Raw genomic sequence first — 19,443 nt, 5'->3', positions numbered from 1 at the left:
ACACACTGCCAAGATCTGCATCACTGAAATTTGAGCGATCTTTGGCTGCCCTCTAAAAATCTTTAGTAGCTTGTCCTAGAAACATATACCAGTGTGTCTCAGACATCTGTAGGTTCGGTCCTATGATCTTTTAGCACTTTCATCCTGAAGTGTGACTGCTAAGGCCCCTACCTGCTCCACATTACTGAGGTAAAGGGTGATGTCCTGGGTGCTTCCTGTAGGCCAAGGGCTGAACTGCTTGTCCATGACTTGGGAGCAGTCATCGGCATTCTGGGTAATGGGAAAAAGACCAGAATTAAGACTCAGAAAACAATGCATAGCCATGTGCTTTCCGCTGCAAAAATCCCCCAGCCATCCTGTTTGGCTACATGGGAGAAGACGGGGCTTGCTGACCGGAGAGAAAACGATGCGCTAACCAGCCCGTCTGAAGATCGCTCTACCCTACGTGTCCCAACATTGCCCCAACAAGGCAAAGGCGAGGTGCAATTTGCCCCCCAACTGGCATTCAAAAAGTCAACAGCCTGGGCAGGAGATTTAGAACTTGCCCCTAGAAGGTAAAAAGAGCCACGATATCTCCTTAGCTCCTTCCCAAGTCTGTTGCTGTCACATTTCACCTCTGAAATTACTGGCTACTGCTCAGGGTCCCTGCCACTGTCTGTTCTGTTGGGGCTTCTTTGACATTGTTTATTTGTGAATCAGTCTATATGCTTCTGGCATGAACGAGTCTCTCCCTCACTCGTTCTCTCTTTCTTTTACCATAAGTATTTGCAAAAGTGCCAGGATCATCTTTTCCTCTTCTTTCTCAATTCTCAGTCTTTTGTGCATGATTTTTTCTAACAAAGCTATTTGATTTTTCTAAGTCAAATGATGGGGGTTTGTTAGCCGCCAGGGCTGTCCGGTTCTGTTCAAATAGCTTGTTTTGTCCTTGCATGAGCGATATGAGTGATTTTTGTGATTGGTGGACTTGGTTTAAAAGCACATGAGTTGTGAGCATGTAACTCGTTAATGGGGTGATTGACAGTGCTCACCTCCAGTACCATACCCTGGACGTTGTCTTTATCTGAAATACATGCGTTGCTCTGCTGGTCCCAGTAACACCGCCACTTAGTGCTCAGACAGCTCGTACATCTAGACAAAGTTCGAAATGTGTGTACACACACACACACACACACACACACACACACACACACACACACACACAAAGAGTTACCAGAGGGTTATAATATATCTTAACAGATCAGATTTACACACTATTCAACACCTCCCACATGAATGAAACACACACTTCAGGGAGCAGAGGTCATACCAGGTTGAATTATTTCCTAGAAGAGGCAAATGGAAGTGTGAGGAGATTCCTTTACACCCAGCAACACACACACCCCCAGCAACACACACACACACCAAAAATGACCATTCTATTAGCAGCATGAAACAGGAGACATAAACATAGTATATAGAACAGATGGGATAAACTTGTCTGGATTATCACAGACACACACACACACACACACACACACAAACAAAGGAGGCTGAGCATATCTAGATTATCACACAGACACACTCACACACCCACACACCCACACCCACACACAAAGAGAAAAGGCAGTGAAGCATCCCCATAAACACTTACTTCAGCCCTCTATTCATTACTGAGACAGATAGAGATGTAGTGTGTGCTTACTCAAGATAAAGTCAAGACTCCACCACCTCGAGTGTGCACGTGTGTGTTGGTGTGTGACTCACTGGGCCTCGACAGATGTTCCTGCTGTGAGAGATAGCACCCTTCATGATAAGGCTGAGTGCTTTATGATGGTGAGTGGGGGGTTGTGCACACTCTTCATGGGAGGCTGAGTGCATATGTGTGTGTGTGTGTGTGTGTGTGTGTGTGTGTGTGCGCGCTTGTGAGAAAGTTCTGCAACATGGCTGACTGTAACAACACTCATGGAAACCTTATCAGAAGTGCAGTTATTCTTTTCATCCCCATCTCTCTCTCTCTCTTCCTCTCCTGCCATTACTGCTAACACCAACACCATATAACAAATCTCTCTCTCTCTCTCTCTCTCTCTCTGACACACACACACACACGCACTCCTTCAGTGCTTTTGTTAAACAAACACTCCTAATTATTTTTCTGTCAGCATGAGAAACAAGCCTCATGACCCAGAGAAAGAGACACAGATAGACAAAGAAAGACAGAGACACTCTGTGAGTGAGACAGTGAGAGTCAGAGAGATTGACATAGCCTGAGAGAGAGAGAGAGAGAGAGAGAGAGAGAGAGAGAGAGAGAGAGAGAGAGTGCGTGTAATGTGCTGTGAGAAACTGATTCAGAGTTACCAGAGTCTGTGGTGCGGAATGCATGTCACTGTAATGTCTGAATGTCATTAGCCATTCACCTAGGAACTGCCATAATGAGACCGTGGGAGAATAGCAACTACACACACACACACACACAAACTCTCTACCCACTCAGACCCCAAAACACACATTCCACTCAAAAGTGCAGGAGTGTATTTCAGACACACACACAAACTCTCTACCCACTCAGACCCCAAAACACACATTCCACTCAAAAGTGCAGGAGTGTATTGCAGACACACACACACACACACAAACTCTCTACCCACTCAGACCCCAAAACACACATTCCACTCAAAAGTGCAGGAGTGTATTTCACACACACACACACACACACACACACACACACACACACACACACACACACACACACAGGATCAATTCTTCTATGTGGGCAAATTAAACTTACACAAACTTTGAGGCAGTTGGACATTAAATAGGAAATACACCCGTTGTGGTAAGAGTTGCTATGAAGCATGCAAGATGACGCATTAAGTTTTGAGTGTGTAGGTATGTGTGCCAAGTTGGTTTGTGTGAGCAGAAGGCAGTTGGGAAAATCTGTGAAGCGACCTGTAGTTACAGAGCAGCTCGGGGTCATTAAGGTGTCATTCCAAAACCACACTCCACACTGGGTAACCCATATTCCGCTGGTGCTAACAGCTTCACACTGGGCAACCCATATTCCAAGACTGATCACAGCTCCCAGTTTAGTTGATACTTTGAACACCGACTGATGGCAAATATGGAAGCCAAATCACACCTTCACGCTATCATTAACTAGCTTGACTATTGTTCTTTTTAACAATGTTTTCATGTATCTGCCTTGATCCTATGTTAAAATGTGTTGAAATTACTATCACATAAATCTGAACAATATTTTCATTGTTTCCTGCATTACGTGTCCACAAATGCACAGATAGACACAAACGTCAATATTAACTTTTCATAAACCCCCCCAAAATATACCTTGTTGCCTAGAGAATCCACAAAATTGCAGTTTGCCAGTACATGCATCATGTGACATTACCGATTAGTAAGGTAAAAAAAAAAGTGCAAAAACATTTCCAAAGTTCAGGAAAATGTCACGGCCTCAGATGTCTTCGTGTTTTTAAGCTTCTGCTAGAAACGTGCTGGATGACTGAAACTGCCAAGTTCAAATACCAGCCATTTTGCAGAGGGCATTGGTGGACTGGGGATACTCTTGATACGTGATGAAAAGCCAAGAGTCCGCCAAGGAGGCAACCCAAATGAAATGGCCTGCCCTACCCCGGGCTTCCTGTGGCATTTCCTGTAACTTATTCTCACCCCAGCAAAATGTCTCACACCATTCAATGTCTGTTTACTCTCTGACACACGTATGCACGTCTGACACGTGTAACATATTTTGTTAATATTCTCTGATCTAGTCACTGGCAAATAGTACAGATTAGGTGTCAGTGTGTGTGTGTGACACTCACGCAGTATTTGGATGGATATCTGCTGTCCTTCCACAGTCATAGATGATGAGTCTTCCTGAAACCACGGAGATGCCTTTCACCTTGATCGCCACGGGAACAGAGATGTGGTCTAGACAGAAGTGGTCCAAACAACAAACAGAGTCACACACCCCCAGAACACCATGGCAGAAATCCGAAGGAAATTTTGCAGAGCAACGTTAACACGTTATTATATTCTAAAATATAATGAAGTCAAACCCAAATAAGACTTAAAAAAAAAAAAAAAAAAGGTTTGGCAAATTAGTGAATCCGATTTGTGTCCACGGTGACCTCTCACGTGTATATGTAGGCACTGACTAAGAATAACCCCTCAGGACTTACCCCTCTCCACAGGAATCTTTGGAAATTGGTCGGCAGAAGGCAAGGGGCAAGTCTGAATTTTGGAAGGGCCATCATTCAGGTGCCCCGTGACAACCGTTGTCATGTTGACCCAAAAGTCACATTCGAGACCAAGACCTTCCAAGTCAGGAATGCTTCCATTAACCAAAATCCCCACATTCTGATAGAGAAAAAGTAACAGACAATAAAAAATAAAATGAGAAAAGATTTTTAAAAAAGACCAAAACAGAGAAAAACAGATAAAACAGAAGATCCTTCAGATTTTGGTGATTACTTTTGAACTTCTTTCATTACTCATTCCTGTTTTATTTTTGTTTTGTTTTTGCGTGTGTGCGTGCGCGTATGTGTCTGCGTGTGTGCATGTGTGTTTATTTTATCATGAAGATTTCATTATTTGCAAACAATATATCATTGTGATTGCACAGGTGACAGTAATGAATACTAGCACTGCTCGGTGGAGTAATCAATTCTTTGTAAATAAATGACAGGCAGGGCAGGGCCTTCCTTTGCAGAATCAATCACAGATCAAAGTTAAAGGGTTGAGTCCGTAGAGCTGAGCCTACACGTTTGTACAACCTTTCTCTCTTCACCCAGAGTTCTATTGTTATCCATGTGGATCGCTTCCTAACAGTGGCGCCTGCTTCCTATTTCCTGTTTCCTGTTTGGGCTGAAGCTGGACTGGAGCCATTTCCTGTGGCCTTGAATGACAGACAGCTGGGGAATCCATCAGACAGACGCTGACCTACTTGCCCACAACAAATCGCTAAGACTCTGCGCGCAGGACTAAGCATGCACGCAGATTTTTTAGCGTTTCAAGTACACGGAATTTGTTTTCCAAGCATTGAGACACTGAAGTCCTTAGATTCTGAGACAAAGATGCTTTAAAATACATAGGTTTGAGGCAGTTTACCTCTGAGGAAGCCTAATCTAGTTATGCCTCTAAGGTAATCTAACGTGTCTCAGCTGCCATGCCCCCTCCCCCCAACCCCTAGTATCCCCTGCTGTAGCCCACCCCACCTCCACCCCACCTCCACCCCAGCCAACTAATTCTCTGTTGCCCATGATGGACGTTCTCGTGCAGGATGCGTTTCAGACACACGCACACCATCAGGACCGGGTTAGGACTTCTAGAAAACTTGTCTAGACATTGCTTGCTTATTTTTCATTTTTATTATGGATTATTTATCTTTCTCTCTCTCTTTCAGCACTTGTTCTGCTCCTTATTGTTTATATTGTTGCTACTGTAGTGTCTGTTGTCGGCCGGAGGAGGAGTCTTGGTTCCTCTCAAGTTTTCTCCCTCGTGCTCTAGGGAGTTTTTCCTCGCCACTGTCCCCATTGGCTCGCTCACTGGGGGCTTGGACTTGGACATTTGTGAAGCTGCTTTGTGACAGCAACTGTTGTAAAAAGTGCTGTATAAATACATTTGACTTGACTTAATGTAGATATGCCTCTGAGGTAGCCTAATGTAGGTATGGAGCTCCTTATCTACACATCTCTTGATTTCAGAGGCTGCACCAAAGGGGAAGAAAAAAAAAAAAACTGTTTGAGGAAGTGTTTTTATATGACGGTCTGGATTTAAGATGAGGTGAGTTTGGGGTACCTTAATGTCTGTGGTTGTACTGAACTCTGGTGGAGTAAAGGTCATTGAAGGGCACTGCTGTGGCCCCTCCTTCAGGCTAATCCACGAGCGGCTAACCCCACCACTGGAGCACTCCCTCTGAATGGAACACCTGCAGGGGTGAGAGTGGATTATGGGAAATTGAGTCTGCTTCACAGAAGGAACAGTTAATGCATCTATTAGTCAAATAGTGACACTTTTCTAAATGTCGTGTAAAGAGCTGATGGAGTGTCTAGAACACAATCAGGCCGCACATCATTTTCAGCAGGAGTGTGTAAGATTCCTCTCACACACATTCCCATGATGGCAGACCCCTCTAGCACTAAGAGCAGAGTCCTGCTAATTCAGTTAAAAAGGCTAACAAGACAAGTCTTTATCTATACTTGGGCAAGTGTGTGTGTGTGTGTGTGTGTGTGTGTGCGCGTTGTGTGAATGTTGTGAGAATGTATGTGCCCATATGAGTTTGTGTGTAAGTGTGTGTGCATGTGTTTGGAGGACAGTAGGCCTATCAGACATGGAATTCTCTTTCCAGACAGAGGTCTTTTATTATGACTCATGTTCCAAACATTCCCGACACACGGCACCATTTCACACTACCCACACCACATACTCTCCCACACTACCCATCACACACACGCACGCACGCGCACACACACACACACACACACACACACACACACACACACACAGGCGCACTGCCCTTAAATTACACTAGACTACTGCCCACACTGATACGCAGCCAAAGCCGATCGCCATGCATAATGTTCTTGATATCACTTGATATCACAACTGAATAAATACATAATAATGCTTTTTTAGAAAATCACACTGGCATACTTATTCATATTTAAATTAGCATATTTACATTATGCATTGTTATGCCTGTTTGCTATCAGAATCTATTTACATAATATTTGACAGATATTTGTATGGTTTATCAGTCAGTGAAGCTGATATACAAACAGGAGCAGTTAGTTTTGTGGCTAATGTGTATAAGAAAACCTCAAAGTTCCTGATGTTGACTATTTGTGACTGCCTTCTGAAAGGTATTTTGTCTGTGCACATACATACATACATACATACATACACACACACATACATACACACACACACACATATATATATATATATATATATATATAGATACACATACACATATACATATATACACACACACATATATACATACGCACATACACACACACACACACACACACATATATATGTGCATGTAGGTATTTATATATATATATATAAATATGTGTGTATGTGTGTGTGTACACACTGTCTGTCTTTACAGATACAACCCAACAACCCTTGTCTTACTTACACAACTTTATTACTGTTTTATACAGTACTGTCACTTGTACAACACCCAACCACAGGTCAATAAACAACCTATAAAGTGTGTGTGTGTGTGTGTGTGTGTGTGTGTGTGTGTGTGTGTGTGTGTGTGTGTGTGTGTGTGCACTTTTAAAAGAGCTTAGAGCCACAGCTATGAGGTCAGACTAGCTGCCAAAAATAGAATGTCCGCCACTGCTGAAAAATCCCCTACACACAATACACACACACTCAGCACCCCCTGACACACTAAGCATTTAGCTTGAGAATTTTATAGCTACACATAAAGAACTTCAAGAAACAAACTAACCAAAGCTAAACAAAAGCTAAATTAATGTGGCTTAAAACTAGTGAGTATATCAGAATTCCAATTCCAGAAATTCTGCATAAAAGCAACGCATGAACACAGAAGAGGTGTTTCCGCCTTAAAGCAGTACGTGCACACAGTAGAGGTGTGTCCGCCCTAAATCAGCACATGCACACAGTAGAGGTGTTTCCGCCCTAAAGCAGCACATGCACACAGTAGAGGTGTTTCCGCCCTAAAGCAACGTATGCACACAGTAGAGGTGTTTCCGCCCTAAAGCAACGCATGCACACAGTAGAGGTGTATCCACCCTTAAGCAGCGCATGCACACAGTAGAGGTGTATCCACCCTTAAGCAGCGCATGCACACAGTAGAGGTGTTTCGGCCCTAAAGCAACGCGTGCATACAGTAGAGGTGTTTCTGCTCCAAAGGTCTGGAGGTCTACTGGGGTCTGATCTTTAGTGAGCATGGATTAGACCTGTTTTATTTCAAGAACACATCAAATATTTAGTGGGAGCCAAATTAGCTTTCATTCCCACAAATGCATTATTGAGCAGAACAATGCCTGGTTGTTTATCAAAATCTAAAATGTATTGTTCATTTAGCTTTGAAATATGTCTACAAAGAGTTGTGCTTGTACTGGAATGACAGGGATTTATTTACTGCATAATCAGATTAAAACTCTGTCAGACACTGGGTCAATTGAGATGAGTCTGAGACATGATACCATACACATTGACCTAGCATGACTCACACATACGCTCATACACCCCCAACCCACACACAAGCGCGGACACACACACACACACACACACACACACACACACACAAAGTAACCATGATCACATATCACATCTCACTCATTAATATCAACTGTCTTCAAAGCACTGATTGCACTCTACTTCCTGGTGTACATACACACACACACACACACACACACACACGAACACGCACAGCTACGCTGTCTTTCATGTACCCATTTTTTCATAGAAGCATTGTTTAAACAAATTCCACACACATACACACACATACACGCATGCACACACGCACCCACGGTCATGGCCTCAGCTAAAAGACTCTCAGTCCTGCCTGACATTTCTCCCTGAAAGAGCTAGTGTGGATGAAACAGCAACAAGCCATTGTGGGGTGGAAGAGAAAGACAGAAGAACAAAATGAAGAATACAAGAAGGCAGAGGAACTGACAGCTCTACCTCTACAAACGTCACATACGGTATGATGAATGCCAACAGAGGCAACCCCCCCCCCACCCCATGCTCTAAAACCACCAATTATACTTCTAGTGCATAATTAGAAAGTGCTCAGAAACATTTACCCTGAAAAACAAAATCCTCTCAAGTTTCGCTCAGTCCATCCATGTCTCAAAAGCCTCTGAAAATAATCCATCCTCAAATCCCAGCTCACGGTCAACCCCACAAGAACATCGCATGTGAGCACAGAAAAGAATCTCCAAATTCCTGCGCCACTGGCTGGCGGAGCAGCTAACTGCGCGTTCTTACCTGCTTTCAAGTGTGCACCAGCCACAGAAAGCGTCGCAGGCACTGAGGCAGTCACTGCACGAGGTGTACTGGCCACACACAGCCACTTGGACCCTTAAGAGCTGCACACACATGACACAGTACTGCTTGTTAATGTTAATTGCCCCCAATACAGCTATTTATATAGCTTTGATAGTGTAAGGGAGGCACGCTAAAAGACACAAGCACATACTAAGTGTAAGCACACACAGACACGCACACACACACACACACACACACACACACGCGCACGTGCAGGCAGCACATGTTTTGACAGCTTGTCAGGTCAAACCTTAGGTCATACACACAGACCTGTCACGGACTCTCATATTGGTCTTTCACGTGATTATGATTTCACATGCAATTTCACACTTCACGACAAATTCCTCACTCCCCCCCACAGAAATGGCCTCCCTCACAGCCTCCCTGCTCACTTTGCACAGCATCACTATAAAAAGACGTGGGCGTGCGTGTCTGCGTAGGCTGCGTGTGCTTGACAGTCAAAGAATGAGAGAGTGAAGTAGGAGGCCTTGTGAAAGATCAAAGCAAATGTATGCAGTCTCTCGCAAAGAATATCTTAAAACAAAATAAGGTTAGGGCATAATTGGACTTTTTGAAATCTAAGTACGATAGGCTAATTGATGATGTAATCATATTTTGTGACATAATTGATCAGGGTAATTTCATTGGATGCGGTTATTGATAAATGTAATCTGATATTCTCCGTATGTAATGTGCTTTCTGGATTCACAGGCGTATCTGGCGTGGATAGCTACATCCACGTTAAGGAGAATTACTTTCCCTCTGATCTAATTTCATTGAGCCTTCTCTTTCTCTCTCTGTCTCGTTCTCTCACACTCTTGTGATTTTTACTGAGGGAGTATTCTACCAGCTGGGAAGGTGCTCGGAGAGTTTACACGTGACTTCATACATGTGAGAATAAGCATCATGCATTAGTATTTTGTAGTGACATATTTTCAAATAGTTGCCATACAGATGCAAACTGAATAATGAGAATATGTAATATAATGTGTAGATAATACAACGATGCAGGGATTTTATGGCTAATATTCAAAGGAGAAATCACTGTATGTACTTTTTTCATATGGTATACATATACATATCGTATACAATATAATTTATGTACAGTATACGGATATAAAGACATAAAGCTGCTAATACAGATACTCACATGGTGCGTGGTCATGAGGTATAAGTAGTCTCTGTCATTGGGGTCAAAGGTCATAATGTGATGCACCGATTCACCAGCGGGGAGCCGTAATGACCACTTATTTGCCACGGAGAGGTTCCGCAGTAGGGACAGCTGTTCCAAAAAAATATGACAAAACAACAAGTGAACGTCCGCGTTCATTAAGCCTCCGTGACTACAGAGAGCCTGTGAGTGATGACTTACATATACACGCCTTTCAACCCTTAACAATACGCCACAACACAAATGGGGATATAGAAGGAGAACAAGATCAAATTAACATGACATTTATACAAATACTTAAAATTCACAATTAATCTCTGTCATAATGAGAGTTGCAGAATACTCTGTCACTTGACACATTTGCTAAAATGGCTGCTAAGATTCTAACACTCTAAAATGGAACTAACAGGTAAAATGATCCAGTGCAGAACAAGTGATGAGAGCCATTGGTAAACTGTAGAGAGTTGGAGACGCTCATTACCTAATCAAGCTTTGACGAGGGAATTGGGTTCAGAGTCTGTGAAAAGTACAGAACTAACTCACCTTGAAAGAACGCAGCCCTTGAAAGAACCACTTTTATAACGATTCATGCATCATTCCTACCTATTTACACAGACACAGACACAGACACACACACACACACACACACACACACACACACACACACACACACACACACACACACACACACACACGACTGCACCCAGTTTTGGCCTGGTCTTAAATTAAACCGGAGTTTGTTAAAAGTATACTTTAGAGTTGAACCGGCCACCATGTTCTGTCCCACATACACACACACACACAGACATTCACACACACACACACACAAACACAAAATGGTGTGGGAAACCTTACGCTAAATTAAAACTGTGATGGCAGTGTGCGCATGCGGAAAGACCCTTTGTTCCTGGGACCCAAAAAGAATAATTGGATTTCAAACGATTTGCTTTCATCTCCTTTTGTTTTTATGCTGCACATGTGTGTCAAACACCACATGTTCCATTTTACAAGCTTTAATTATGACGCAATGTGACAGAGTTATTAGAGCGACCCTTATTAAACACGACAGCGCTCTGGCCACGGGAATGCTGGGCAGGAGCCTGTCTCGACGAGTGTGTCAGCGACGTAGCCCATCTGCTTCCTCAGGCTCGAGTAGACACTTGGCTGCTTATCACAGGTGACCACAGATAAGCCACAGGTCTCCGTTGCAGACGGAACGCCATCTGTGCTCCGGGGGCTAAACCGCGAGAGGTCTCCCCTGGCCCTGCTACACGTGCAGGGTCAGGCCTTGCGTGGGGTCAGAGCACCACGCACTGTGGGAGATGCTGGCTGCAGAAAACCATCGTTTCTTCCATGCAGATTTCCCGCTGGGGACCATCCAGATGAACCAGTGCAGATGTTACGAAAGACTCAGAGGGAGGGAAGTGGATTGTGACACCCCACCCCCACCCCCACCCCCACCCCCCTGCGGACAATGACAAACTGTATAAGTGAATGCATCCTTATGGGGTCAATGCAGTTTAGTGGGGTCTGCCACCTGCTTGGGAATCGGAGCCGAACATCTGCACGCTGTTAAAACGCGTCTCATAAAGGACTCGCATCTCTCCTTTGGAAAGCAGCGCGGCTGCTGGAGCCCAAGGCCACTACCTCTCTGCAGGCAGTCTTCCACCCAGCTACAGCTCCCTGTTTGGATAGGAAGTCAACACTGCTAGGCCTCTACCCATGTCCATGAAACTTTCACAAGTCCAGTGCGTAGAGCATGAGATGAAGCGCCTGAGGACATTGTGGAGAAGCATGTGATTCTTCCTCTACATCTAGAGTTGCCTCCCGTGGGCCACGGATTTAGCACCTTAAATCGATCTGAAAAGCGCCAAAAGGACTGAACCCAGTGGCTGCGAGCGTTTCAGGACCGCACGCTTGACCGCAGTGTGGAAAGCAGAGTTTGAAAACCTGTCAAAAAAAAAAAAAAAAGCCCCACAAAACCTGGAAAACAGAAACTCCAGTGTTCTTCCAGACATGCCCTCGCCAGAGTGGATTCCGTATTCCGAGTGACCTGGAGCAGGACGAGCTTCGCCCAGCATTGTTAGGCGACCATCAGTTTCGCAAGACCACTTATGCCACTTAGTCTCTGGGCCACAGACGGAGGTCAGCTGGCCATGTCTGACTTGTCTGCATGGCTTGCTTTGAGAGAGGAAGCATTACGGCCGCTTAGCAGTCGTGAGGCCTTTGGCATCTGTCACCTTCTGTGTGCAAACAGTAGGATGGAAATTGCTGGAGGTAGGAGCTGACTCAGGCCTCTGTACATTGTCCAAACGTGAATATTATAAACGTGAATATTATAAACGCTGAGCTCTGCAGAAGGTAAGGAGTTTTGTTTGTCTAGTTCACCAAATATCTGAAGTAATCTGAAGTGAAGTGCAGATGCATACAAACACAAACACATACAGCAGGAGACTAGTTACAGCCAGGAAGGGTGAGATTAGCAAAGTCACATAACACACAAATGCCCCAAAACACTGCCCCACACACACACACACACACACACACACACACACACACACACAGACACCTGCTCTGCTACCAGGTCAGTGTGTCTAGCTATGAGCACATCAAAGAATGCTTTCTTTCAAAGTCAGTCAGCTGCAACTGGCTGTGTGCGTGCATGTGTGTGTGTGTGTGTGTATGTGAATCAGACTCACTAATCAAAGGGCCTATTTCAGTTTAGATGGACTGGAAATAGGAGACAGAGGAACATGGAAGAAAGACAAAAAACATCTAGCGAGAGGAAGAGACACTGGAACAAACACAGAGGTGCATAAAACAGGGACTGGCAAAGTCTGTAGAATGGCAAAATAAATGGATGGATGGATAAAACATTTCTGATACTACTGAGCTCTTATCATATGCTCTTATCACACGACGTTACTGAGCCTCTACCCATCTCAGCTGCCATGGCTACTCCCACCTCCCCCTGATGTCCTTTCCTGTAGCCCACCACACCTCCTCCCCAGCCAACTACTTCTCCGTTGCCCTTAATGGACGTTCTCTGGCAGGATGGGTCTCGGACACGTTCACACCTCGGGACAAGACTAGGACCTCTAGACAGTTGGGCTAGACATTAATAGCTTATTTTTTTCAATAAATTGCTTAGTTTTTCATTTGTTATTATTGCGGTGTCCGTTGTCGGCCAGAGAAGGATGGGGTCCCCCCCTTTGAGTTTTGGTTCCTCTCAAGGTTTCTTCCTCATGCTCTAGGAAGTTTTTCCTCGCCACTGTTACCATTGGCTTGCTCTCTGGGGGTTTGGACTTGTAAAGCAGCTTTGTGACAACATCTATTGTAAAAAGTGCTATATAAATACGTTTTGATATGCACTGGATTGGCTCAAAATACAAATTGTGGTTCAAAATACAAATTTAATTTCTAATCAAAGGACTCAGAAGTAGCTTGATCTTGTGCTCTGTATAGTGTCACTCTTATGCTACATGGCTCAGAAACCACCTCATGTACAAAATTAAAGAGCACATGCAAGTTTGAATTGTTTATTTATGTTCATTCTGAAATTTAGATAGATAGATAGATAGATAGATAGATAGATAGATAGATAGATAGATAGATAGATAGATAGATAGATAGATAATTGCAACTGATACCAGATAAAATGAATCAATAAACCAATAAGTCAAATCAACTGATAAATCAATGTTCTGTTCATGAACTATGAACATATAAATGTATGTTCTATAAGCAAATATCATTTTGAATGAGTGACTTCATAAATCCTGCTCTTCATGTTTATGCCAGCCTCACTAATTGAGAGAGAAAGAAAAACAAAAAGGATATTATTGTATTTGAAGGTTTTAAGAGTAGTATGTAAGCAAAGGGTGAGTTGTAACTCAATCTGACTGCACTAACACATCCCCAACTCACCATTCCAAATTACATTACATACACCACTGAAACCATTAGCACAGCCACAGAGCTGCCTGCAGGGCGCTGATACACACACACACAAAGACACACAGACACACAAACCCTTTAACTCCCGCCACAGCACCAAACATGCAAACCAGGCATGGGATTACTCCAGAAGCAGACGTTCCCGCATCCTGGCACGGTTACGGAAAGGTTTTTAATTTCTAAAGTAAGACACCCTGCAGCTGAACTAGTCTCTTAAGACCAAACAAAAGCCTCCCCCTAAAAGCCGCTCTCAGTTTTAAGAGAATTTTTCCGATGCCGTTGAGAGCGACCCTCCACTGTTTTTTTCTTACTTTGAAGCTCCCACTAAGAGGTGATTCCATGCAGGAATGAGACAGGGGGTTGGAATTTTGCCTAATTAAGGAATATTTTTCCTCCCTCGTGGAAGGCAGGGCGCCTGCACATGCTTTCAAGACCAGTGCTCTGCTGAGAGTTTTTCTGGCAAGAACCTGGGGTTGAGACATAAAGATAGGTGTGTGTTTGTGTGTGGGGGGGGGTTGGGGGCAGGGTATCCCTCAAAGAAAAGAAATGTCAAAACATCTTTAAATGAGATATGGAGTATTCACATATTCTTTGCACTAATACATTCAAGAAGCAGTACTTTTCCATCACTGCTCCGCTGTACTTTGGCTTTCAAGAAACCAGAACTCAGAGTGGTGCAGACAGGACTCCGCAGGGATCGCTAAAGAGTCCCTAAAAACATATTAGATGCAAAAAAATTCCTTTTCAGACAAGAAAGAAGAAAACCAGCCTAATGAAACTTTATTTTATATTCCTCAGAAAATCCTTTGGCACCTATATACAGGCACATATGCCACTACTGTTCTCACCACACACACACACACACACACACACACACACACACACACACACACACACATATGCCCTAATCAAAATTTGACAGCTCTGTATAGTGTCACTCTTACTACACGGCCCAGAAACACCCAATCAAACTCATCAGCAATTATCCAGCACTTTAATCTGGTTGAGTAAAGAAACGAAGACAGGGCAGTGGTTACCCGAGACCAGAGTTAACCCCCCTCCTACTGTAAAAACCTCCTCCACAGAGGATTTCACGGCTGACATAAGACAGGCTACGCTTAACTGCGCTTGTGCCACTCACCTTGTGCAGCCTCCCGTTGACGGTGCCCAGGAACACCACGGTGCGGTTGTGGACGTTGTCCACCGCGACGGAGCTGAGGCCGGACGCTTCGTACAGCGGGGCAGCGCTTAGTGGCTTCCGTAGGGCCAGCGGGTGCTGTAGGTGAGCGGCGCCGCAGTTCAGGAGCTCCGGCTGAAGCTGGCAACGTAAACAAACGCCCGTCGGTTTACACAAGCGCCGCAGACGTTCTCTTTTACGACCACTCTTAATTAGAACTGTAAAGCGAGGCTGACCTGTCCGTTAATTACCTTTAATTGTCAAGCACTCAGCATAGAATTTAAAGGTACCATTTTATCACGAATGAAACTGAACTAGTTGTAGTCTACTCAAAGGAATGTTTAGTCCGTCTCGCATGCGGGAATACATGGCCGGTTGAAGCGCATTTAAGGTGGAGAGAGGGACTCGCGACAGGGAGTGTTTTTCCACTTTAAGAGCAGGACATATCGGAAAAGGCTCCACGAGGGACTTTCAGGTGCACGGCATGCACAAAACAGTGAGAATAAATTCCTCTGGTCGCACCGCACTCGGACTTTAAGAGCGCGGCCGGTGTACGACGACGCGACTGAGTCATAACGAGCGAGTATTCGCGCGACGATGGAGTGACGTAAGAGACGGCTAGCGCCGTCGGATTAGCTCGCGCTTTAGAACGTCTCTGGGGCGACTGCTCTTGAAACATGACAAGTGCATGTTTATAGCATGTTACGGAAGACCCCAAAGTCTTTATGTGTATCACGGCTCTGATTCTTTCATACAGTAAGACCATACTGATCATAATTAGACAATATGTTCGTTTATGATTTTTAGTAAACACGAAGTTTAGATTTAGCATAATTTTACCGGTGTACCCCATTGAACCCCAATGGGAGTATGACAAAGTAAACAAAGAATGCTTGCTACTTGCTACAAAGTATGCTACTCGTACCTTTTGGGACTAGTGCAAAGTAACAAGCAATTTAAAAGGGTTATTTGCGTTCTTAACAAAAACCACCAACCATTTTGTTAACAGAATAAATATGTACACTAGACGATGAAAGTGATTCCATCTTCACTACAGGAGTTCGTTCGAACAATTTTATAGGTCTGCATGACTGAATTTACTCACTTTACTGTCATGCGTCCTTTGTTTTAAATATAGCCTATACTTGTTCCAAGTATAGAAATGAGAAATGAGACGTTTGTTACTTAATCCAAAAGAAGAAGAGCTGCATTTTCTGCACACCTTAGTAGGACCCTCCACAAATATTTGACCAAGGGAATTTTGAAGTGACCACGAATTTCCCAACAAGGCCTAACTGGTCTCGCTTCCTGCTACCACGGCAAATTGTAAATTACAGTAATATTCTTTTTTATTAAAACTGTTTATTTTAATGTCCAAATAGACAAAAAAAAAAAAAAAAAAAACCATAAAAAATCGGAGAGACCCGTGCACTTTAAGATGTATGACTACGTTGTTCGATGACCCATTTACTCATATACTTTTTTTTTTTATTATTAGAAAGCAATTTAAAATACACGACTGAAATTATGTGCACAGGTTTGAATAAATCCTTGCATTTCACCTCATCTTAGCGTTCACGTTAATGGTATCTATGTCACTATTGTTTAGTCAAGGCTTATCTATGAGGATAGATAGACTTTTCTCCCGACCCTCGCGCTTGTTCCCATAACCTTCGCGTTCTCTGGCAGATCCCACGCGCAATAACATGATTCGTGTTTGGAGCATGCTTGGGACTCTTGCTCTTCTGAAACAGCTTGAATCATGTGCTTTATTTAAACCGTTTCCTTGCCAAGAGCAACACGCTTTAGTAAATTACTTTAAAGTCATTTAAAAGTTTAATTGACAATAAAAACACTGTTTTCAGCTAAACATATGCAGGTATATTTATATAAAAGTACGCTATATATATGGATATATTGACTATATAAACTAAAACAGCTCATTAATCAAATAAATTATATATATATATATACACACTAGACATAATTTTCATGGAAAGGGGAAATTTTACCTTGCAGCCTGGGATCATTTACATTTGTAGCCGTAGGATTAGTCACTTTTAATGGCTTTGAAGCCAACAACTTACCACAACCTTTACTTTAGTTTCGCACTCTGCCCCGGATCCCTGAATGACGCTGTCCAGCACCTGAACGTCGCTGTTGGGTCCGTTGGAACAGTTGCGCCGGCCCTGGCGAATAGTCTCCTCAATATCCGCAAATCGGAACGCGCACAGCGCCGACTTTCTGTTGGCCTTAGTGAAGACTCCGAACAGGTAAGGCTCCACACCCGCGCGGTCCTCCACGTTGATCTCCGCTGGAAAAACCGAAACGATTCGATTGTAAATATCCCCGTTCGCGCCGCACTTAAGACCCATTTGGATGTACGATTCCGTGAGCTTTCTGCTCTCCGAAGTGGACTTGCGGGTTCCGTCTGTATCCAGACAGATGCGTGCCAGTATACTGTTGGGTTGGCTCTCTTTCAAACCGGTGTTGGCGTCGTTATTTATGGCTATATAGGAGTAACTCTTCTGCGTAAAGGCATGGACGAAGCTAAGTTTGTTTTTCGGTTTTACCTCCTGCTTGATTTTAAACACGTTGTCTTCCGAGGGGTTTATGTCGTAGGTGAAAAGCCGGTTAAGGTCTTTGGTATTTAAGGATCGAATCGCTATCTCTGGGGTGTTCTCGAAACGGAGGTCCTCTTTGCTGTGGTTCTTTGGAAAATATTCTGTTCCCATACCCGTGTAAGTCGCACCCACGAGCAACCGAGGGGTACCTTCTTGACTCCGAAAGATAAGTCCAACGGTACTCGCGTTGGGGTGATTGGCGACAATGTTGAGCATACTTGGGAAGACAGTTGCGTTGGGCTTCGGAAACTCCACAGCGATCTGCGACACGTTATCCATCTTACGAAGCTCACAGAAACCTTGATACACCGAGCCGCATGTCACAAGCACCTTTTGCTCGCGATCCAGAACAAGGAGCTTGTTGTAATTATCGGTGAGCGTTTTGGCGTGTTCACACGGTGCCTGGGGCAGCTGCGGCGCATGGCACAGCATGCTGTCTTTCACCGGCCCCGTGCCGTTTTCCACCTCTGTTACTAGCGTGGCATTTAACTGATAAAGCGAATTCACCGTGGCCAGGTAAACCCTCCGCGAAACCTCATCCACCACAAAGTTATTTGTCTCATTCGGAGAGGTGAACGCCTGTTGAATCTGGAGCGCGCCGACGGGACGCGAATGGAGAGTCCAGTGAGACGTGAGAAAAACGGCGAGAAACAACGCAGGAGTTGTGAGAGAGACTCTCTCCGTAGAAGGAGGCATTTTTCCTTCTGGCTGGCTTCCGCGGGTTCTGGACGGAGAGGAGCATTGAGCAAGTAGAAAATAGCGCGTCGCTCTCGCAGCAACTATCCGGGAGGAAAGACTGTTTCCTGCCGAACGCCTGAACACGGAATGACGTGATAAGGAGTCGTGCTTCCTTTAGAGCTCGAGCAGCAGCGCGGCGCAGCGGAGCAAATCCGTTACCCCTTATTCCGGTGTGCAAAGGGCAGCCGGTGGTTGGCCCAGTCACCTAAAGCTATTCATCTCGCACTTTTAAGAATTACAGCGCAAAGTTAAGGAATCGGAGTGTATCCAAATAAGTAGATCAGCGTTTGACAGTCCAGCGATTCTGGTTGATTTAATTCAACGAACGATTCCTTGTTCGGAGTAATTTTACCCTGGAATGCACGCAGTTGCAAATAGCTATAAGATTGTAAAAGAGCGCATGGGAAATGTAAAAACCAACTTTTTGTTTATGCAGAAAGACCAATGTTCATTGGAAGCAAAAGTAGTCTTTATCACCAGCCCAGACACTGTATCTTTTTGGTTCACACACAATTTTTAAAATCTTACTAACAAAAAGACAGGTAGGCTACTTGATCACTTCGTGCTCATGTTTTTTTTCGGGTTTCCAATTAGTCACGCGGATACTGCACATTAAGTACCGTTAAAATGCTACCAGATGGGTACCAGCTGAAAAACAAAATACCGTTCCGGTACCTATTCATGTCTTCTAACGTCTTTCTAAAAAAGCTTTGGACATGTTCTTTTGTGCTCATAAATATTTAATC

The 19,443-nt window shown here is 44.0% G+C and overlaps 1 protein-coding gene across 1 annotated transcript in view; it reads right to left on the bottom strand.

Annotated features, from left to right (window-relative positions):
- Positions 1-18,789, bottom strand: part of plxnd1 (plexin D1) — a 52,378-nt gene extending 33,589 nt beyond the window's left edge. Inside the window, exons 1-9 of the mRNA XM_035536129.2 lie at positions 17,423-18,789; positions 15,300-15,476; positions 10,181-10,312; positions 8,971-9,071; positions 5,791-5,920; positions 4,173-4,350; positions 3,813-3,921; positions 1,029-1,128; positions 172-270 (exon numbers count right to left, since the gene is read on the bottom strand). Coding sequence (XP_035392022.2) covers positions 172-270; positions 1,029-1,128; positions 3,813-3,921; positions 4,173-4,350; positions 5,791-5,920; positions 8,971-9,071; positions 10,181-10,312; positions 15,300-15,476; positions 17,423-18,655 — 2,259 coding nt within the window. The 5' untranslated portion in view covers positions 18,656-18,789. The remainder of the gene's footprint in view (positions 1-171; positions 271-1,028; positions 1,129-3,812; positions 3,922-4,172; positions 4,351-5,790; positions 5,921-8,970; positions 9,072-10,180; positions 10,313-15,299; positions 15,477-17,422) is intronic.
- Between the last annotated feature and the right edge of the window lie 654 nt (positions 18,790-19,443).

The sequence above is a fragment of the Electrophorus electricus genome, chromosome 20 (genome assembly GCF_041902795.1).
Source record: "Electrophorus electricus isolate QZ-2024a chromosome 20, ASM4190279v1, whole genome shotgun sequence".
In the NCBI taxonomy this organism is placed as follows: domain Eukaryota; kingdom Metazoa; phylum Chordata; class Actinopteri; order Gymnotiformes; family Gymnotidae; genus Electrophorus; species Electrophorus electricus.
Note: the sequence above shows the minus strand (reverse complement) of the source record. Positions and strands in the feature narration are given on the sequence as shown.